This window comes from Pollicipes pollicipes, unplaced genomic scaffold, assembly GCF_011947565.3.
Source record: "Pollicipes pollicipes isolate AB1234 unplaced genomic scaffold, Ppol_2.1 Scaffold_7262;HRSCAF=8765_pilon_pilon_pilon, whole genome shotgun sequence".
Taxonomy (NCBI): Eukaryota; Metazoa; Arthropoda; class Thecostraca; order Pollicipedomorpha; family Pollicipedidae; genus Pollicipes; species Pollicipes pollicipes.
The window spans coordinates 20,875,878-20,896,465 of NW_023597055.1; the positions used below are offsets into that span (position 1 = coordinate 20,875,878).

At 52.7% G+C, this 20,588-nt stretch overlaps 2 protein-coding genes across 3 annotated transcripts in view; one reads left to right on the plus strand and one right to left on the minus strand.

Moving 5' to 3' along the window:
* The first annotated feature begins 4,600 nt into the window (after positions 1-4,600).
* On the plus strand, positions 4,601-7,688 carry LOC119114258 (cancer-related nucleoside-triphosphatase homolog). 2 transcript variants are annotated; one of them, XM_037238460.1, is made up of 4 exons: positions 4,601-4,709; positions 5,084-5,191; positions 6,037-6,266; positions 7,420-7,688. In XM_037238460.1, exons 2-4 carry the CDS (start codon positions 5,110-5,112, stop codon positions 7,672-7,674), a joined length of 567 nt encoding a protein of 188 aa, XP_037094355.1. In that variant the 5' UTR covers positions 4,601-4,709; positions 5,084-5,109; the 3' UTR covers positions 7,675-7,688. The 2 variants fall into 2 exon arrangements, with proteins under 2 accessions (XP_037094355.1, XP_037094356.1); XM_037238461.1 differs by having other exon boundaries at positions 4,610-4,660.
* Positions 7,689-8,979: 1,291 nt separating this feature from the next.
* The window catches only part of LOC119113955 (putative chitinase 10), a 35,150-nt gene continuing 23,541 nt past the window's right edge, over positions 8,980-20,588 (minus strand). The window contains exons 10-20 of the mRNA XM_037238192.1: positions 19,962-20,197; positions 19,343-19,494; positions 18,849-18,965; positions 18,220-18,452; positions 16,481-16,635; positions 14,182-14,322; positions 13,513-13,660; positions 12,314-12,499; positions 11,559-11,681; positions 10,303-10,507; positions 8,980-9,718 (exon numbers count right to left, since the gene is read on the minus strand). Coding sequence (XP_037094087.1) covers positions 9,507-9,718; positions 10,303-10,507; positions 11,559-11,681; positions 12,314-12,499; positions 13,513-13,660; positions 14,182-14,322; positions 16,481-16,635; positions 18,220-18,452; positions 18,849-18,965; positions 19,343-19,494; positions 19,962-20,197 — 1,908 coding nt within the window. The 3' untranslated portion in view covers positions 8,980-9,506. The remainder of the gene's footprint in view (positions 9,719-10,302; positions 10,508-11,558; positions 11,682-12,313; positions 12,500-13,512; positions 13,661-14,181; positions 14,323-16,480; positions 16,636-18,219; positions 18,453-18,848; positions 18,966-19,342; positions 19,495-19,961; positions 20,198-20,588) is intronic.

Here is a 20,588-nt window from a genome sequence, read left to right on the forward strand (position 1 = left end):
GTTGATCAAGTGCCCCGACGTATGTCCTCGAACTGCTCCGGTGTATGTCCTCGAACTGCTCCGGTGTATGTCCTCGAACTGCTCTGGTGTATGTCCTCGAACTGCCTCGGTGCCGCCGCCAAGCTTTTCCTATGCCTACGTTTCGTCCTTCCTTTCGGCCAATCTACGTTTACCTGTCTAGCATCATGCAAGCGTGCAGCAGCTGTTGTAAAAGAGTGGCAGGCGCAAAAACGCCGATGGCAATATTTGCCAGCTAATGTAAGTGGCATGGGATAGCTATTGGTTAGCAATACCCCACACAGAGGTAATGCCAACCGTTGGGAACGGCCGCGGTCCGCGTCAGTTACTGTGAGATGTAGAGTAGGTCACTGCCAATTTGGATCTTGTATTTATGTCCGACCAAGAAGCGCTGGCACATATCAGAGGGGCGTGGTTCCTCGCGTTTAAGGTAGTATAGTTCCGGTGGAATTTGGCAACGCGGTAGAATTCGTTAATGAAGCTGAAACTCTTGACTTCATTACTGTGAAAAAGACTGTTGTCGCTGACGACTTGTTCCTCCGATCTAAAATCACTCGTTGTCGTATACATGTGGTAGAACAGGTCTGAAATAATAAATTACATGCAAAGATTTAAGCCGATAGTAGTGTATATTCGAAACCTTCTTTGGTCACAAATTGCAGAGAAGCACCACGGAAAGCAATACGTTCGGTGACGGAATTCTATTTCATGACCTTGATCTCTATCGTCTTTTTAAATGGAATTTGTCATGCTCTTCCTGAATAGAACCTCAAAGAACACCGTTACCTCAGCTTTGCTTTGGGTAGCAGTGTTGGTATCGGTTTTGGTGACTCATTTGGCTACAGTGTCGTCATATTCTGTCAACATCTACCGCTGCTGCCCGCAGATCGATGTATCACGCGTGCAACGAGGATGTACTACTCCGCACATTTGCTTTTATGGAGAACATGGCAGTGTCAGGACACGGATATCTCTGAACTGGCTGTACGGGACACGGATGTCTCTGAACTGGCTGTGCAGGACACGGATGTCTCTGAACTGTCTGTGCATGACATGGATGTCTGAACTGGTTGTGCCCTCCCGCACACATTTCAGCACGCATTGGTGTGGGGCACATGTTTGCACGGTCGTAGGGGGCTCCACTACCAAACGCAGTTCGATCTTGTCACCAAACGCGTTTTCCGGTTATGATGATATTGTGTTTGTACTCTGTACTGTACTTATGATGTTTTCAATGTTTCCACCTGTATTGGAGCATTGGAAATTTTGCGATTGATTACACCGCCATGATCCACAGAATATGCCAGGTGCCCCCAAATTTATGCGATTTTCCGGTTTGCCGGCCTGCATATTTTTTGATAGAAATTAGTTGAAACATTTTTTTGAAGGATATACTTCCCAGATCAGAGCCTAGGCAAAGCGCAGTCCTCATTATGTGAGCCCTGCCCCCTCCATCCCATCATGAAATTCCAGGCCACCGGCATAATTTGGAGGCGAAATTTAATACGCGCCCGCTTGGCCGGTTGAAAACCCTTTGCTCGGGTAAAGGTCAACTTGACCCCAAAGATCCAAAAAGCTAAGATATTTAGAGACACCAAATTTACAGGGTAGGCTGAGCTTTACGTGAACCCACTTGTGCCAAAATCTTAGGTAACTAGACTACGTCTTGGGGTCAACTTAGGTCAAACAGCGACAAACTCTAAATTGGTGTTTTAAGTGCCCCAGAGCTACTCATGCAACCCATGTTAAGTTAGATACCTATTCTAAGCGAAGGCCCAATAGTGCTCATCTAAGGTCAATGACCTTTTTGACCTGTATAAGGTCATTGGTACCATATGCCTACGAGACGGCTCCTATTTTGCCAAGTTACCTATTCTTACGTTTAAAAAAATCCATAGGACATGTCTGCTGCGGTTCCTGTCGTTAATGGATTACAAATGAGTACTAGAAACTACCCCGTGAGTCAAGCTCTGAAGTAAAAAGGCAGATTAGTTTTAACCTAGGTTCGAGAACCATTCTGGAAAAACATTTGGGAGTGAGTCAACTTATCCCCCCCCCCCCCCCGAGCGCGTATTGAAGGGAATGTTTCACATTTAGACATTGAAGCAAACATAAGATATTATTAAACAATATCACTTATAACTACTGGTACACTTTTAAGTGTAAAAGACTGCTCTAGACAGCACAATTCTCTGTTGAGCAACTATGCTCCTCAATGCGTCATGGTTTGATCACGTCATCGTACCTTGCACAGCATTGATAGTGAACCAATTGACGCCCGTTGTATCTGAAAACCGTGCGCACGATCACCAGATATGAACATCTTGACAATTTTAGTTGTCTTGGCCTTGATTGCCGCATGACTTATGAAGTGGCAGGATTTGAATGGCGTTATTTTTGCGTCATGAATGCCAAGGTGACTTTGAAATACCCTCCCACAGCTACACTGTCATATAGATGAAAAGTGTGCCTACGAATGGAAGCGAAACGGGAAAGTTAACAACGTAAATGACAAACCAAACTGCAGGATTATTCTTCGAAAGAAAGTGTGCGCGCATATGCATAAAATGTACGCTGAGTGAAATGCACAAATTTGTACTTCTCTGTGCTGCGCTCCGTAGCCCGCTAGAAAAAATTGCGTCCATAAGATGTATCTTCGCTAACAAGCAATGTGGTCAGTGCGGCTGCGAAACATATCCTGTGGCGTCGGGATTTGACCCTGTTCATGGCATTACAGATTTCCACATCCTGTCAGGTATTTATCGGTCCCCTCACTTTGATGCAAGAGTCTTTGCTCTGAAAGTTCTCAATGAAATGCAATACACCCTTGAAGTGAGTGTTCTACATTACGATTGGGTCTGAATTGAAATGCTTTTTTGAAGATTATTCAGTGCAGTTCAAGGCTCTGCCCTTCTTAAGGCCTTAGAACCCTCTAATTCTTGGGCGACACGTCCGCTACAATGCCCGAGTTCACTTTCCTCAAAGTTTGAGGTTCCTACGTCACGACCTTCAGGTCAAATAAGGTAAAACAAGGTCAAACTCCGTTTGGTGTCCAAGGTGTACCCAGAACCTAGATACCTGTTCTATGCAAAAGTTCACCTGCTCACTGAATGTCATGGCATATCAGGTGCTGTTAATGAGTACAATCATATAAGACCGCTAGTTGAACCTTACATTTGAAGAAGCGACACAGGTTGCACTAGCCAGTATGTCCCTAAAAACGAAATTATGACCTAGGCCATTTTGGGTCAGTGACCTATTCTGACCTTTAGGAAGTTTATGAAAGACGTATAATGCGGTTTACGTTATCAATAGATTCCAAATGTGCAACAGAGATGACCTCATGCTGTAAGCCCGAGAGTGAAAAAACAGGGTTGTTTTGACCTTGGTCTGACCTTCACACCTGATCCCAGTTCAATGGAATCTGCTCACTCAATTGTTTGCTTACCTCAAAAGGTATTTCGGAAATGTATGGCTTGGTCTAACACTCCGTTGTTGCATCAGGTTAAACGATTCCCTAGAAACTGACCTCGCTGAACCTATGGTCTGCGTTTGACCTGCCGTAGGTCAGTTACCTTACAAAGTACATCTAAATTTGTGACACAAAACGATTCGCTATTCAATAGTCTACATAGATGGAAAATTTGGCGCGGCTACGCCGCGCTGTTGGAAAACCATTTTGAAAAGACCACTGGGGAGGGCGTCAAATTGATCCCGACCCGAGCGCGTGTCAACAGGAGCCTCTTTGTTGACCTGCCGCATCAACCTGGATCGCTGGATTGCTCAGGTGTTGTTCCTATTGGTCTTGGGTTTTCCCATTTTATCGAAGGACCCACACTATTGACGGCCCCTTAAATGTCCATCAGCCGGGGTACTCTCGATCTCTCCAAGGTTCTCCAAATTGGTCTTGGGCTCTTGAAATGAAATCAGAAGGACCTTACGCTGTCGTCGAAATCCCGCATGTGCTTGCGAACACAGCGCTTCGGTCACTCATCGCATGCCATCTGCTTGTGTCATCTGCTCCTTGTGACGTCATAGTAGCATCATCCAAATCCCGTCATTCCATAAGTTATACGGCGATAGAGACCAAGGCAAATATAACCGTTGAAGCTTTCATATCTGGCGTTCATGAGTACGATTTCCCGATAAAGTAGCCGTCACTTGGCTCTGAATCAATGTCAATGAATGAATCAATGTGCAATGTGCGATAACATAATCAAACAGTGAAGCATTGAGGAGCATGCTAACTAAAAAGAGGATTGCGCCGTCTAGAGCAGTCTTTTCCACTAAAAGGTATACAAGTTTTTATAAGTGAGCTTGTTTTATTATATCTGCTGCTTGCTTCAACATCTTCAAAATATCCCCTTTAGTGCAACAGGTACGGCAAGGTTTTTCCTCGCCGGGTCTACTTTTGTATGCAATCAAAGGCTACCAAACATTAGGCATATATGACGCATATCGGACATACAGAAGGACGTAAACAGCTAGTGTGTGTGTCGGGGGGGGGGGGGGGGGGGGGCTGTGCAAGTGGTGCGTGCGGATTGCTACGTGGTGTGCGGCGTTGGGTGCAGGGCCGCGTGGATGTCGTAGAGGTGGGTTTACCTGCTACCTCATATGCGACCTCGGTAGTCATTACGTCTGGGTGAGCGTTGGTGCGTTGTGCAGTGCGCACTCCGTGTCTATAAAATGAGGTAAGGAAAGACGAGAGAGAATAAGAGACATACGGTAGGGAAGGGGTGAGGATCAAGCAGTTAGCGGGATAATAAACATGCATCTTAACCTCAATTTTCCCTTGTACTTGAGGCAAGCTGCTCCATATCCTGAGTATATCATCTCGGATTGTTGATGTTATTTTGCCTTGCAATATCCAATGAACATTGCAAGAACTAAACTCTGTTTTGGCAGGAAGGATACCTGTTGTAGGCTTAGAAAGGATTTTTGTTGTGGAAACATTGCTATTATTACATTGATAAGCTACTACAGGAATCAATGATGATTTTAGAATATGAACTTAGCATCAATCACATTCATTTTGGTAGGTAAATATGCTTTAAATGTTTTGTAGACAGCTCACCACCTGAAGAAAGTCAGATGAACCACCTGCTGATCACCGGACTGCCCGGAGTTGGCAAGACCACTCTTCTCCAGCGGGCTTTGGAGCAGTTGAAAAATGGTAAGTTGATAGCTGTGGCAGAGCCCCATCCATGGATGGATGATTTTATACCTGCTGGTGCAAGAATTTATGTCCTTAGTAATCTGTATGTATTTTATAATGATCTGAACATCTCAATGTACTAAGTGGCATCACAATCACGAGTGGAATGGACAGAGGCATGTAGATAAACTAGCATAATCAGAAGGTTGTTTCAGCTGCTCAGTGAGTCAGGTGGGATTTCAATTCATTGTGTTGGTCCCACAGTCAAGGCATTGGTGCATTACTAGGATAGAATGGTTTGTACACTGACTTTTGCTCTCCCACAAGTTTAAAGTCTGCCAAGTTAATGTGTTAATTACTTACATATTCCATATCACAATTTATGGGGCTATGGTGGTTTAAGCAACACATGTTTGAATAGGGCAGCTAGCCAACATTTTTACCCTCCACTGCCCCAGACCAAAAAAATGCTTCAACATGATGCCATCCAGTCCTGCATACATAACTAGTTATCTGCTCATTATTGTGCAATGCTGTGCAAACTCATTGTTATGCTATGCTGTTTATGATATGGCATGTATTGCCTAGTGCATTACATATAACAGGCATGGTTTATGAATAATTATGCATGACCAGACACCATATCAACAGATTACAAAGTGTACACTTGAGTACCTATTCCTTAATGAATAAAAGTGACAAGGATTTTTTATGTTTGTCACAAGATCTTTGGCTGTCCTACAGAACCACTTGACTAAGTGGCATCACCTTCCACCATGGGAAGAACTTGAACCCACTTCAATCAACACCCACAATCAATCATGGACTTGAATGCTAACCCAAGTATGCATTGTCACCGCCAGTGCCGGCGACTGGCTTCGTGACGGAGGAGGTGCGCCAGTCCGGCGACCGTGTGGGCTTCGACGTGGTGACGCTGACTGGCGGCCGGGCGCCGCTGGCTCGCGTCGGTACCGGCGGCGGCCGCAGTCGGCCCTGCGTCGGCCGTTACGCCGTCGACCTGGAGTCGTTCGAGCGCGTCGCGCTGTCGGCCATGGCTAGCGCCCCATCCGGCGGCGTGCTGGTCATCGATGAGGTGAGGCCTCGCCCGCAGGGCACGCGCACGCGCTGGGATCTCCGGGCTGGTGCCACTGGAAGGCACGTGTGAGGAGCGAAGTCAAAGTGGCTGATGGAACGCCCATCTGGAGGTGTGGGCATGTCGTTTGCTTCCTTTTGCTCGTGTGAAACGTGGATCAGCGGCAGGGAAGTGCTTCCGCTGGAATGGGGGCCCTGTCAAGCTACTTTCATCACCCTACGTTCGCACAGGAGTGGAGGTTCTGTCGGGCTTCTTTCGCCACCCTGCGTTCGTGCGGAAGTGGGGGGGGGTTCCGGGAGGCCGCTTCCGTCACGGCGTTTGTACGGGTGTCTTGCCAGTGGGGTCAGGCCACGTTTTTGGAGAGTCCGATTGTTACAAATGTGCTTTTCGTGTTCATATGCCCGGATTGCTGTAAAAATGTGGTGAAGTGGCTTTAACACTTAAATCAAAATTTCTGTAGAAGAGCGCTCTGGTCTTGCAGATGTGTGTTTGCGTGGGGGGGGGGGGGGAGGGGGAGCAACAGGGCCACAGACAGCCGCTGCCACTTGTAACTCAACCCAGTCAGATCTGCCCCGGAGTAGCACTGGTCGTACTCGCAGTCGTCAGGCTGACCTACTCACCGATAGGTTATGAACACTCCACCGCGCGTTACCACCCACATCCAGGCCGTCACATTCTCGGGACACTTTCCCAGCCGCACAGCGCGGCTGTCTGGATAGGCCTCAGCTGTGTGGCCGCTAGCCAGGTCGGCCGCATGCGCAGCCTGATCGGCCGGTGTGGCTGTGCCGGTCCGTCTCGGCCGAACCCGGACCGGCGGCATGGACGTGCTGGCGGTGACGACGCTCGCTCAGGGAACCTGTGCAGTGCCTGCCGGTCCGTGTCGGCCGAACCGGGACCGGCGGCATTGATGGGCTGGCGGTGTCGACGCTCGCTCAGGGAGCCTGTGCAGTGACCACCGGTCCGTCTCGGCCGAACCGGGACCGGCGGCATTGATGGGCTGGCAGTGTCGACGCTCGCTCAGGGAGCCTGTGGCCGATGCGCTCTTGCCGTTCGTGGCGCTGTCTTGTCACTCTCGTGACCAGCTGAAGCTGCCTCGCCTCCGTCGTGTCTCGCTTCGCCGCTCGTCGCCGCTTACCCCGCCCCGTCCCCTCAGATTGGCAAGATGGAGCTGTTGAGCGCGCCGTTTCAGCGCTCGGTCCGCGCCGCGTTCGCCGGCGGCGCGGCGGTGATCGTGGCGACTGTGCCGGTGGCGCGCGGCCGGCAGCCGGCGCTGCTGGCCGAGCTGCGCTCCCGACCCGACATCCGCCTGCTGGAGGTCACGCGGCAGAACAGGGAGGCGCTCGTGCAGACCGTGGTGGACTTTGTTCTGAAGAGACTGGGCAACGGTGGCGGAGCGGTGCCCGACTGAGGGGCCGGGGGTGGGAGAGGGGCGCTCCCTGCGTGTCGGGGCAATGTCCCGCTGGTGGGCGGGGTGATAACAGAAGGGCTTTCACGGCACCCTACGGGTGTACTGTGGTGCCGGGACCTATCCCACCTGCGGACAAACCCAACGGCTGAGCGTGTGGAGTTCGCAGCGTGTGTTGAGGGAAGCATACATTTGCGCTGGGAGTTGGTGTAGGTGAGCTGCTGATGTACTGCTCCGCACAGAACCCAGGGCGTGTTTGTGTGATGTAACGTGTCATAGCTTCAAACCTGCATTGTGTGATGTCTTCTCCTTGGGCTGCTCAATATTAATCGTGCAGAAAATGAATAAACCGTACCTCCACTGTACGAGTATTGACGAGAGAGCTTTCTTTTTCTGGCCATGGTGTGAAGTGAGCTGTTTGGATAAATGGCCTTGTTGGATGGGTTCAAAGAAAATGCGCATGTCGCGTCGTGAGCTAGATTGGAAAGTGCATGTCTTCTGGAAGTGCACGTTTGCATGTCAGTGTGCGATTCATTAGAGCCTATTTTTCGTAGAGAAAATATTTCCGCTCTTGATGATTATATCTTTCTCACTAGTATATGTTTAAAATTACACTTCTAGTTGAGTATCTTTCTCCGCTCCGTCCGGTAAAGAGGGGCCCCGTCACTTTTTCAGCAGAAAAATAGAGCACTCGCTGAAAATGCTGGATGGGGGGGGGGGGGGCGATAGCAAACCCCTGTAAGCCAGCGTCGGGGCGCACCATTTCGGGGAATTTTTCTTGACCTACCGCGGGCGGGCACTTCATACTGCGTACTGTATACTGAGACGGACACACACCAGGCTGCAGTGAAATGTAATGCCAAATTTGATCATTTTAGTGGTAAAACCTTAAATGCGTGTTGAAAGCTCCGCAGGATAGGTGTTTCGCTACGACTCTTGGAAACATCTTAATCTGCTGTGACACCGAATAAGTATCAAAATCTGGACGTGAACCATATGATTTTAAGTGGCCCATGACATTTACGCCATGATCTGAATTGGGCCCTTTGCACCTCTTTGCACTGCATCACGTGCAAACGGTAATGTGCAGGTGCTCAGTTTATTACGGATACTGCTGGGGCAGTGCACAACGTGTTAAGCCCTTGTTTCAAATTTTCCGTTCGTTGTTTAAGTTCGATAAACATATTGTCTAGTACAATGCCGCATGCGTTTGGACAAAAGGCTTCCGTACGTTACGAAAGTTTAATTTACACTTTTTTGTTTTATACGGTACCGCGTGTTTTTTGGAAACCAGTGGATGATGCACGTATGTGTATTACATACAAGGTCTTCGAGTGCACTGACTGCTCATTTGTTGGAATAAAAACATTGAGACGTTGATTATGAGTCAGCGAAGTAACTGTAGAGACAGACACAACATATGAATTTGGTCTTTGCATGATAATGATTGGGGCTTAAGGGCACACCGACAGCCGAGAACATTTTGCGCCCATAAATTTAGTCATGAGCCGAGTACTGTGAGGCAGTAGTACATACGCGAAAGCCAGGAAACTTGCTATCATGGCTATCCCTCGCGAGCGACTGGCGGGTATCCCACGGGCCGTTTAGGGGAACCACGCATGCTTTTGGCTGCAATAACCTACCGGCAGTAGAAGCAACGACCACTAGCTCAAGTCAAGCACAGATGGCAGGCCCAGCATGTGTCGCTCCCCTCTTCCGAGAAGCGCTCACGTCGGGCTCATATGGCACCAGCTCGGTGCCTGTTAGTTTCTCCGGAAGCCCACAGATGGCAGCACTTGCATCACTTTCATCGCACAGGCGGCAGCACCACGAGCTCAGATGGCCGGCGGTGCAGTGGTGAATGCCCAGCAGGCCTCCACGTTCTCCGGCCAGTCGCAGACCGACTCTGCCTCGTTGAAGACCAGGTCGCTGGGGCAGGGCATGTGGTGACGGACGATACCCTGGCACAGGTAGTAGTGCTTGCAGTCCAAGGCGTCCCTGTGGAACGTCACCTCGCCGACGTCGTTGTCGCACACAACCTCGTTGGCTGAAAAGAGCGTGGTGCGGTCAATATGGGGCATGTTTGCCGGGTGCGAAGTCAGCCAAACGCTTCAGTTTCTGCCCTGAGAGCTGACTTGGGCGCGACGCGCGTCCCCCGTCCCCCCCTCCCCCGCCCGATGGATGTGTCCCCATCAGCCGTGACGTGTGGTGCCAGGCGGCCCACGGACGCGGCCGTCCGACCCGTGTCACTGGATCGCGAGTCTGGCACCACTCGGGTGACACCTGGACACGGCCTGACTTTGGGCGAACGTTACGGCGCATCCTGGTGCAAAACATTACGGTATGTTCAGAGCCTAGTTCCATATTCTGTCACCCGTGGGAGGGGTCTGGAGCCCCATCTATGAGCCGAAAGTGGATCAAGTCTGGGAGCAGCCCGTTTCAAATGCATTTTTAGCCGTTTTAGCTACTTTACTTGCTCTCTTACGTAACAAATCAGCTGGCAAAATTACAAGCCTGGGCATTTCTGACCAGCATTTCTATTGGCCTCCCGCTATCGACGTTGACAACTAAAGCGATCAAAACCTCCTCCCGCTTGCCCCCTCCCCCTGCTCCACTGCTCGGCCCACTCACGATCGGCAGCTGCCCCTGAAGTGCCGGCGGCAGCAGCGGCACCGCTCGCCCCGTCGTAGGTGTACGGCACCCGGTACCCGTCGAGGGCCTCCTGGACAGCAGCGATGAGCGGGTACCGGCCATTGCCGCACGCGCCGCTGAAGTCGTCCAGGTCGGCCGCCCACAGCATCACGCCGCCGAAGCCGAGCTCGCGCAGCCAGTCCACCTGGAGTGGGGGCGGGACCGGTGATGGCTGGAGGAGGCGCGCGAGGCAAGCTGGCCTGGTGCAGGCGGTCAGCGGAGCGGGGGGGGGGGGGGGGGGCTGGAGAGTCAGCCCGTATGGTGCTGACCACCCGGTGCCGATCCGTTCAAAGTGGGAACCAGAGTCATTCCTCGGAATCGGTGCACACGGCAGTGGTGGTTTGGCAAAGATTGGCTCAGCCGCTCGGCGCGGCATGCCAAAAGTCTTGGAAACAAACACCTCACAAGGTATTCAGACTTGCGGACAGGCTTCGGCTCCCGCCCCTGAGTCGGGCGACCACGCAACTATCCTGCACGCAACACGTCTATGGGATAATTGATGTTCAGCGACATCAGTGCACCGGATAACGCGCTCTTCGACTCCCTGAACTTAACAATAGCTCCTCTAGCAGTGTTTTAACGGTTGTTCGAGTCTCCGCGGGAGCACTGCGCACCTCGTTTTGAGCTCGCCGGCCGTAGCCTGGTCAGAGGGCGGGTGCGCTTCCTCAGACGGAACAAAGCAGAGCTTACACTTCTCGTCGATTTAGATAATGAATCTCAGTCGCTCCAAACTGGACAGCTCTTTCAGTTTCTTTCCGCCGTAGCTTTTGCCAAGGGTGTAGTTTCTTAAGTCGAGGGAGCTCGAGCCCTGCCAGCTTGGGGTTCAGCACCCCAACTTTGTGAACAACGCAAGCGACAGACGGGTAGAAACCAGCTTGCTGACGTAATTTTCGAGTTGTTTTCGTCATTTTCACCCCCACCCCTCAACTCACTATGCGAGACTACACCGCCGGATTTTGCAATGCCTTCATTATTACACCACGCAAATTTTTGATACACTGCGCAAAAAATAAAACTTACAAAGGCATTTGAGATGAGCCTTAAATTTATGTCAAGAACCCGTTTAAATTGTCACTCTGCCTCGCAATATGACACAAAAGAGGAATACATGACCGCATGCAGTCGCTGCGCTCCAGAACTCCAAACTATCATCGGTTGTTTGAGTGAACGAACAGACATGGTGCCGCCGGAGTTACCTTCAGCATCAGCGAGCGCTCATCGTCGAAGCCGACCCACTGGTCTCCCCTGAAGGCGAACGGCACCTCCTGCTCGTGGTCCCAGACCAGGGTGGTGTTCTCGCTGTCCAGGAAGTCGCACACCTGCAGCGGGCCGGACATATATGAGATTCAACGGCTCAGACGCAGCTGAATATGTGCAGACCTTACCTCCGCCCAGCTGTGACCTGATCACAGCCGCCAATACCCTCATCCGTGACCTGATCACAGCCGTCAATACCCTCATCCGTGACCTGATCACAACCGTCAATACCCTCATCCGTGACCTGATCACAGCTGTCAGTGCCCTAATCCGTGACCTGATCACAACCGTCAATACCCTCATCCGTGACCTGATCACAGCTGTCAGTGCCCTAATCCGTGACCTGGTCACAGCCGTCAATAACCTCATCCGTGGCCTGATCACAGCCGTCAATGCCCTCAACGTGGCTTTTACTAAGTTGTCACCTGCCTCCCCCCCCCCCCCCCTGTTGTGGCGTCAGCCCAAGGCCCTGCCCACCATCTATGACCTGACCTCCAGACATGACCCGACCTTCATCCAGCCGTGATCGCACCTCACCCACGAACTGGCCTCAGCCATGACCCAAACTCCCCCTCGTCTGTCCTCGCACCGTGACTCAATGCTACCTACCCTGACCTGACCCCCACCCATGCCTGACCCCGGCGGCGGCCTGACCTGACCTGGCCCTATGACCTGAGCCTAACGGCGAACTGACCTCGAAGTGGCTGACGAAGCCCGGCTCCTGGGTGAAGCGGCCTTGTTTGCCGGCGTCAACGACCGGTGCTCCGATGTCGTACAGGGCCGGGTCCTGGAGGGTGTAGGTGCGGCCGTAGGTGGCCAGGCCGATCAGTATCTTCTCCGGGGGCGCGCCCTCCCTCACCAGTTCCCGAGCAGCGCCGTCCTGCGGAACAGCGGCGGCAGGGAGGTCAGACGAGGCCGCGGTGGGGTCAGACAGGGCAGCGGCGGGGTCAGACGGGGCAATGAGCGGGGTCGGACAGGACCGGGGCGGGGACATGGGGCAATGTGCGGAGTCAGACGGCATCGATGTCGGGCGGGACCGGGGTGGGGTTAGACGGGACAAGAGCAGAGTAAGACGGGACTGGAGGTGTCCGTGTTATACCGGGCAAAGGCGGTGCCAAACGTGACAAGGGGTATGATCGCGCCTGGCAGGGGGCGGGGTACGGGGAGGGGGGGGGGGCAGTGGCAAAGGAACGGAAGCGGTGCTGAACCACCGGGTGGAGGGGACAACCACCGGGTGGAGGGGACAAGATAAGGAGACGCAACGGGCTGACTTTCCTTATTCTGGGAGTTGGTTGAACCAGGTGACATGTGAGTAACGACGGCCCGCTGCTCTCAGGCCGCACAGGCGTTGGTGGTCGTGGATAAGTGGAAAGGCAGTGCACAGCAGAATGTTAATGATGGGTGGGTCGTGTCGTTTTCCACACGACACGGCAGATTCGATATGGAGTGTTGTCTCGTTCACTTCATTTGTTTTTTTTTGGGGGGGGAGGAGTGGGGGAATCTACTGAATAAATGCATTTGACCGGAGGGTAAACGTACAGCTTAAAGCTGCTATTAATTTTCAACGCTTTCTAGAACGTAGTACTTCCAAACGTCTCATCACATCACTGACGATCAGGACGCTTCCGACATATACCACGCAGTACCAGCTGTTACATCAGGTTGGGAGGTTCAGGCCTATCATGATTTGTCTATCTGAATCACTTGGACTACTTTAGGTTCCAGACGGACGGACCGCAACCAAAATAGCAGCGGCGATGGAAGCTGTAAAAAACGGTGGAGCACCACATCTTAACCTTGCATACCTCTACACCGCTCTCTACGGCCAACAGAGATGTTACCGCTCCGCCCCCGTTCGGGACAAGACCTGGCCGCACGTCACGCTGAACTCACCACGCTGAGCTTCTTCTCGGCGCGGGAGGCGCTCTCCATCGGGTACAGAGGGGCATTGTGACCGACCACGTCGTCCCAGGCGCCGTGGAAATCAAACGCCATCAGGTTCAGGAAGTCCAGGTACTTCGAGATCTCCGGAATGTCGTACCTGAAATAGCGCACCCGCGGCATTGGTGTTCGCAACTTCCATGGGACGCGTGTTAAATTCAGGAACGTAGTGGAGCGCAACCCAAAAATATGAAGCACTTCAGGCAGTGGTTGGTGGTACATTACAGGAAGAACTGGAAACACTGCACAGTGCGGCCCAGGGGCGCACGCGGGATTTCACAATGGGGAGGGCGAGGGAGGGGGTCGGGTGGACACAGTTAAAAAATGACTGCAAACCAAGTTTACCACGCCGCAGTGGTGCGACATTGATTTCATGTCGTAAGGTATCTTTAATGTTTGCAAACTTCTTCTTTCCATGTGTCTTTACGTAGTTTTTAATTCAATATTGAGTCAATCTCATGCTAATGCATACCAAGAATAGGCAAGAAGGGCGTGTGTTTGGAGGAGGCCACCTGAGCCACCATGTGCCTGAGTGGGCCGCTATGTGCGCACACTCCTGGTCCGGCCTCGGCTTGGCTTCAAGGAATGTCACGACGCTGCTGGTCAGTGGGCGGAGCTTACCCGGCCTGGATTGCATCTGGATTGGCTGGCAGCGCAGCGGTCAGCAGAAGACGCGGCTTCCTAGTGGCCGACGCCTCACTATCAAAAGCCAGCCTGAACTCCTGCAGCAGGCTGCTGTACGCTCTCCGGTCCTGGTGTCCACTGGAAAAGGCAGGGCCACTTTTGAATGACTGTGGACCGCGGCAGCTGGTGGCTTTTGGTATTTATCTCGATTCTCCGCCCCCACCGGAGTGAGGTCAAGGACCGCGCTTACAGCACCATTAGATGCCGCCAGGCGATGCAGCTGTGCCAAGAGCGCTTCACGTGCTAAGAGTTCAGGGAAAATCGATCTGGCGATAAAGGCTGTCCGTGACATTGCCACATCCTGCAGATGTCATTCATTCCTGCACACACCCTTTAAAAAATAAGGGTGACAAAAAATACATCGATTAGTACCGCACGCTGTTAATCCTGGCAGCGGCTAGTCTTCATCAGAATTGGGCGAGCCGGCCCGGTCTGACCCACCCGACCTTCCGCCGACCTTCCGCTCAAACGTTGCTAGGCAACGCGCCGCAAACACGGGAGTGCCCACTAAAGGGCGTGAGCAGCATGGAAGCCGCATACCACACAAACTGTTAGCAAAATATTTGCGTGCCATTTACATTGGGGAGTATTAGCGATGCTTCACACCGTCACGCCGTTCTTCAAAAAGCGCAGCTTCGTTAAACTAAATGAAACCGTCGGCATTCAATATTTGGAGGCGCTACCCGCCCTCCAGCTGTGTGTGATAACCACGCATTACGGCATGATTCGGTCGCATTCTGTGGCTTAGTGTCTAACGTTTCTTTGCAGTGCCAACGCGCCTTTTTGGGTTCAAATACTACCATAATCATTCATGGACGTTCGTCTGAGCTCCGGCAGCGGACAGATGCGGGACTCTAAGTGCCCAGTCACACAGGAACTAGCTCAAGGCCACCGTCAGACCCGAGCAAAAAACTGCATTTAAAAACGCCTGTACGTATCCTTGCCCTCGAACCCATTATAACGAGGCTGAGAGGAAACCATGCGAGATGTCGCAAAGGATAGCTAGGACGTAGCGGCGTAAACTCATTACCTGTTCCGGTCGCATGTCTTCAGCTTCGAGTCGGGACACACACCGGTTTGCCTTCGGGGCAAGTATTTAAATTTGTTTGATGAGCTGTATGCGATTATGTTTTTATGTATGAGACGCATTATTCAGTCCAATCTCGCAGGCGAAAGGAGTGTGCTAGAACCAACGAGAAATTCTGGAATCTTCAAACTGTGTGGATTTTCAACGTGTGAATCATTGTCCTTGTTACCATTCGGTCTTTTCCAACGGAACAAATCACTTTGCCTTCCGAAACCGTCGTGAAAAGAACTGTGCGAAACAGTACACACCATAACCGTCGCATGTCTTCTGCTCAGCCTGAACGATCGTTAGTTCACAGGCAACAAAACTACAGTCTAAGCTCCACCTTCATGACGCATTGACATGGAATAGCTACGTATTAAGCATTGTCGGTAAAACATGCGGAACATGCCGCCGGTACGCCATTGCCGGACAACAACGTGAAAAGTCGAAACAAAAACGAATTACATAAAGCCACTGGACCTTTCCACAAATGCCTAGCATGTCCAATGCGGGATTCACCGTCAACTCTGCAAGAGAATATACACGTTTGCCATCATTTTGAGCCTTATTGCGAGAGATTTCTTGAATGAAGGGACTCCATGAGACAAAAGCAGACTGATGCGCCCACTTGGGGCACTCCCCGAGTATATCCACTCCGTCCACCAGCCGGGGTATTCTCAGCGGACGTTTCTGCTGTCCACCCACCTGGGGTACTCCCAGAGTATATCCACTCCGTCCACCAGCCGGGGTATTCTCAGCGGACGTCTCTGCCGTCCACCCACCTGAGGTACTCCCAATGGATGCCCATTCCGTCCACCAGCCGGGGTATTCTCAGCGGATGTCTCTGCCGTCCACCCACCTGAGGTACTCCCAATGGATGCCCACTCCGTCCACCAGCCGAGGTATTCTCAGCGGATGTCTCTGCCGTCCACCCACCTGGGGTACTCCCAATGGATGTCCACCCCGTCCACCAGCCGAGGTATTCTCAGCGGACGTCTCTGCCGTCCACCCACCTGGGGCGCTCCCAGAGTATATCCACTCCGTCCACCAGCCGGGGTATTCTCAGCGGACGTCTCTGCCGTCCACCCACCTGGGGTACTCCCAATGGATGTCCACGCCGTCCACCAGCCGGGGTATTCCCAGCAGACGTCTCTGCCGTCCACCCACCTGGGGTACTCCCAATGGATGTCCACGCCGTCCAGCTTCACCTTGCGGATGGCGTCGACGGCGTCGTACACGAACGTGTTCATACGGTAGCTGCTGGCGGTGAGGTCCTGGAACGTGGCTGGATCCACGGCATAGCCGCCCAGGCCCAGCAGCAGCTGGAGAACGCAACACAAACACGTGACATGCAGGCCGCCCAGGCCCAGCAGCAGCTGGAGAACGCGACACGAACACGTGACATGCAGGCCACCCAGGCCCAGCAGTAGCTGGAGAACACGACACGAACACGTGGCGTGCAGGCCGCCCAGGCCCAGCAGCAGCTGGAGAACACGACACAAACGCGTGCCATGCAGACCGCTCAGGCCCAGCAGTAGCTGGAGATCACGACACACACGTGGCGTGCAGGGAACCAGCGGAGGGCTCTTGGACACGTGCACACTATAACCTGATGATCAACACCGGATGTGTGGGCGACCTGGCCAGGTGAGGAAACCTGTCTAGAATCACCTGGTGCGCGGGTGAGAGCGGTCTGGAGTCGTGGCTGTGTGTAAGAAGAAGAGAAGCGCACCGTGGCCCAGGGGGGGGGGGGGGAGCTGTTAGCAAGCATAGCTAGCAGACGTCCGTAACTGCGATCAGTCTACTCGAGGGGGACAAGGCATGACTTGCATGGCGCAGGATAGCGACAGTGTTATAATCAGGTGATATCCAGGCCTTCGAAACCTGCATTCAGCGAATATCATGGACAACACGAAAGATGAGAAGACCGCAAACCACATGTCTGCAAGCGTGCAGAGTCTTCAGTTTCTCTGTATACCAGTCACAAACCATGTAAGATAGGAGTACACTGCACTGGTCCGATGGGAGTCAGAGCTGGAGTTTTCCAACAGCTTCACCAATTCAAAACTCATGCATGGCTCACAGCTACCATATAGACGCTGCGCGTTGTTAAACGTTTTTTCCAATCGGGATATGCTTTTCCAGCAGCCAGCAGATGCTTCCGGACAGCCGTATGCGGCCAAATTCACGCCATGTACGCAACGTACGACACAGGATGTGTCAATGGATGTGATGACACAACCATGGGCCGATCAGCACTGGGGCTCGTCTGTCATCGACGGTCTTGTGCTGAGGTGGCCATACAGGGACTTTCTTTCGCTGGGTGAAGCATTGGGACCGGGTTGATGGGTATAGGATAAGGGAACGACTAAGCATTGGTATCAGTCTGCCACCTCGCGACAACTGTCGAGTCTAGCCAACTATTGGTAACCAACCATGGTGTCTGGCAACCCGAATGGTCTGTTAGCAGGCAAAAATTGGCTTTCATCGCTTGGAATTTCCTTCACGCTGGAGTACGCCGCCGGCATTGTTTTGTGCGGATGGCGGCATATCTCAAAGATCCTGACGATGGTGTTGGCGTTCCACAACCGCAGCAGCCACTGACTGTCGCTGGTTCAACTGACTTTAAGGTCGGGGTTGACATCGCTCAGTCGCAGCGACTTTTAAAGATCCCGAAGTTGGAGTTGGCTCAGTCGCAGCAGCTGGTGGTAACAGTTAATTCCACTGAAGTTATGCTTATCAGTAACGTTCACCAATGAGAGCGGCTTCTGGTAGTGACCCGTTCCTCTGGTGGTTACCCGTTCCTCTGGTGGTCGCCCGTTCCTCTGGTGGTCGCCCGTTCCTCTGGTAGTCACCCGTTCCTCTGGTGGTCGCCCGTTCCTCTGGTGGTCACCCGTTCCACTGACCTTGAGGTTGGGGTTGGCGTCGCGCAGACGCAGCAGCTGCTGGTAGTCGCTGTCGTCGTCCCGCCGGTCCTGGTCCTGGGAAGGCAGCTCGATCCGGCCCTGCTGGATCCCACCAAACGCCCAGACCACGTGCGTGCAGAGCTTGGGGTCGAGGTCGGCCGGCGAGAACCGGCCGCGCCCCTCACGGTCCCGCGCCCAGCTGGTCACGTAGCAGAACACCTTGGGCGGCGCCACTGCAGGTCAAAGGTCGGTGGTCAGTCGGTGCCACTGCAGGTCAACAGTCGGTGGTCAGCCTCGTGGCGAGAAAGTGCAGACGGTCGGAGGGTGCGGTTTTGAAGGTTGCGCGGTGTCAGAGGCTACCTGTTGCAGCCCCTTTCGAGATGGAGTAAGTATAGCGTCCGCTCTTTTCTTCAAGGCTGAAACTGTTTTGGCCGCTGCGAAACCGCAAGATAACAAAACAGAAAGAGCACACCAAACCAAAGGCAAACACAAAGTGCTGACAGACCTCAGTTCTCCGGGTACAAGCCGGATGTCAAGGAGCCGGAGTTTGCAACGATCGGAGGGCTACCCAAGGCGACCCTCCCGAAACCCGCTGATGTTCATGGGAATCATTTTCGCTCACTACTCACGGTTGTCATCGATGACTTCGGCCACTGCAGTGGTCGGAGTGGCGGTCTTCACGGTCCCCCGGCTGCCTGACACCTTCGTGAGCAGCTTCTGGACCGAGTCCAGTCCCGGGGTGATGCCTGGAAACGGTTCCGGTCGGAGTCGGTCATAACAGCTCACTGGCTGCTACTCTTTGCGGGTCACCAAGTTTTGTACACCCGCTTGCTCCAGCGCTTTTAGCTATTCGTACGGAACAGCAACCTTTAGCCATTCGCACAGCAACAACAACTTTTAGTCATTCGTACAGCAACAACAACTTTTAGCCATTCGTATAGCAACATTCGTACAGCAACGCAGAAATGGGCACATGTTCGCTGGTGTGTCTCCGTCGGACATAACACGAACGCACACAAAACACGCAACACGCATAATACGCGCACGAAACACGAATGCACTTCCCATAACTCGTGTGGGTGCAAGTTACAACAGGGAAGCCCGTCAGCGTGCCACCACGAACCTTGCGCCTTCAGGATGGCGATGATGTCGGCGATGCTGAGCTGCGAGATGAGGGGCGACGTAGCGTCGGCTGCTGGCAGCTGACGTTTCGCCACCTTGGACCAGTCGATGTCGGCCTTGTTGTCACTCCGGGGCACCTCCAGCAGCTCCTCGCTGAAGGCAGACAGGTGAGTCAATGGTAATAAGCGTGGTAGCATTAGACGGGTGTTGCCTAGCGTTGTCAGGCGTTGTGATCGCAGTTTTGCGCTGAGCCTGGCATAATGGTTTCCTTAGGAGTAGGACCTTCTTCAATTATAGATCCTTTATAACATAAATACCGTATAATATATATTGTATTATATATAGTGTATACTATAATATATAATATAATATACATAATATAATATGTATAATATAATATTGTAGGATGTATAATTCTGCATACTGCGACGGCGTATGGTCCCGGCGGCTTGTACACCCACATCACTTCTGCAGCAGCGGCCCGCCAGCCATGCGAATACGTTCTCCCACTTCACTGTGATCCAGTCGCCAGCGACGATCCCAGCGTTCCGTAACATTCCCCAACATCGGACCGACCCGGCCGGCGGCTCGAGTCTCACGGGCGCCGCGTCTGCTCTCACCGCATGGCTGTCATGAGCGGGTAGACGGCACCCCCGCAGGCGGCCGCCGCGAAGTCGTCCATGTCCACCGACCAGACCATGGCGCCGGCCAGGTCCATGTCCTGGATGAAGTTCATCTTGAGGCGGATGGCGCGCTCGTCGTCGAAGCCCACCCACTGGTTGCCGTCGATCATGTACGGCACCGACATCTCGTCGTCCCAGATGTAGTTGGCGCCGCCGTGCAGCTTCTCACAGATCTGAAGGCGCGCGCGCAGGGGCAGGCCTTGTGAGTCCGGGTTGGGCCGGAAAATGCCCCGCGGCGGTTTGCTTGAGGCTCGTGAACAGGAAAGACAGTCACACTCATCTGGGACACGAATGACCTGCGGCCGTCCACCGATTAGTGTTCAGCGAGATGATCACCTCTTCATCCAAAAGTGTGGTCTTCTGCTCAGTACAGCCTGGCCCCGAAAACTCAGCTTTGAAACGTAATTGGTCCGGAAAAGTCCGGAGAAACCAGTTACCGTTTAGGATTCTTCAGTAGGCTTGGTAGGCTTATAACGCAGGTTTGTAGGACAGGTTTTTAAGGCAGGTTTTTGGCGTATTTTGGTAAGTTTAGTAGGTTTTGGTCATTTGGCTGGTTTCTCCTGC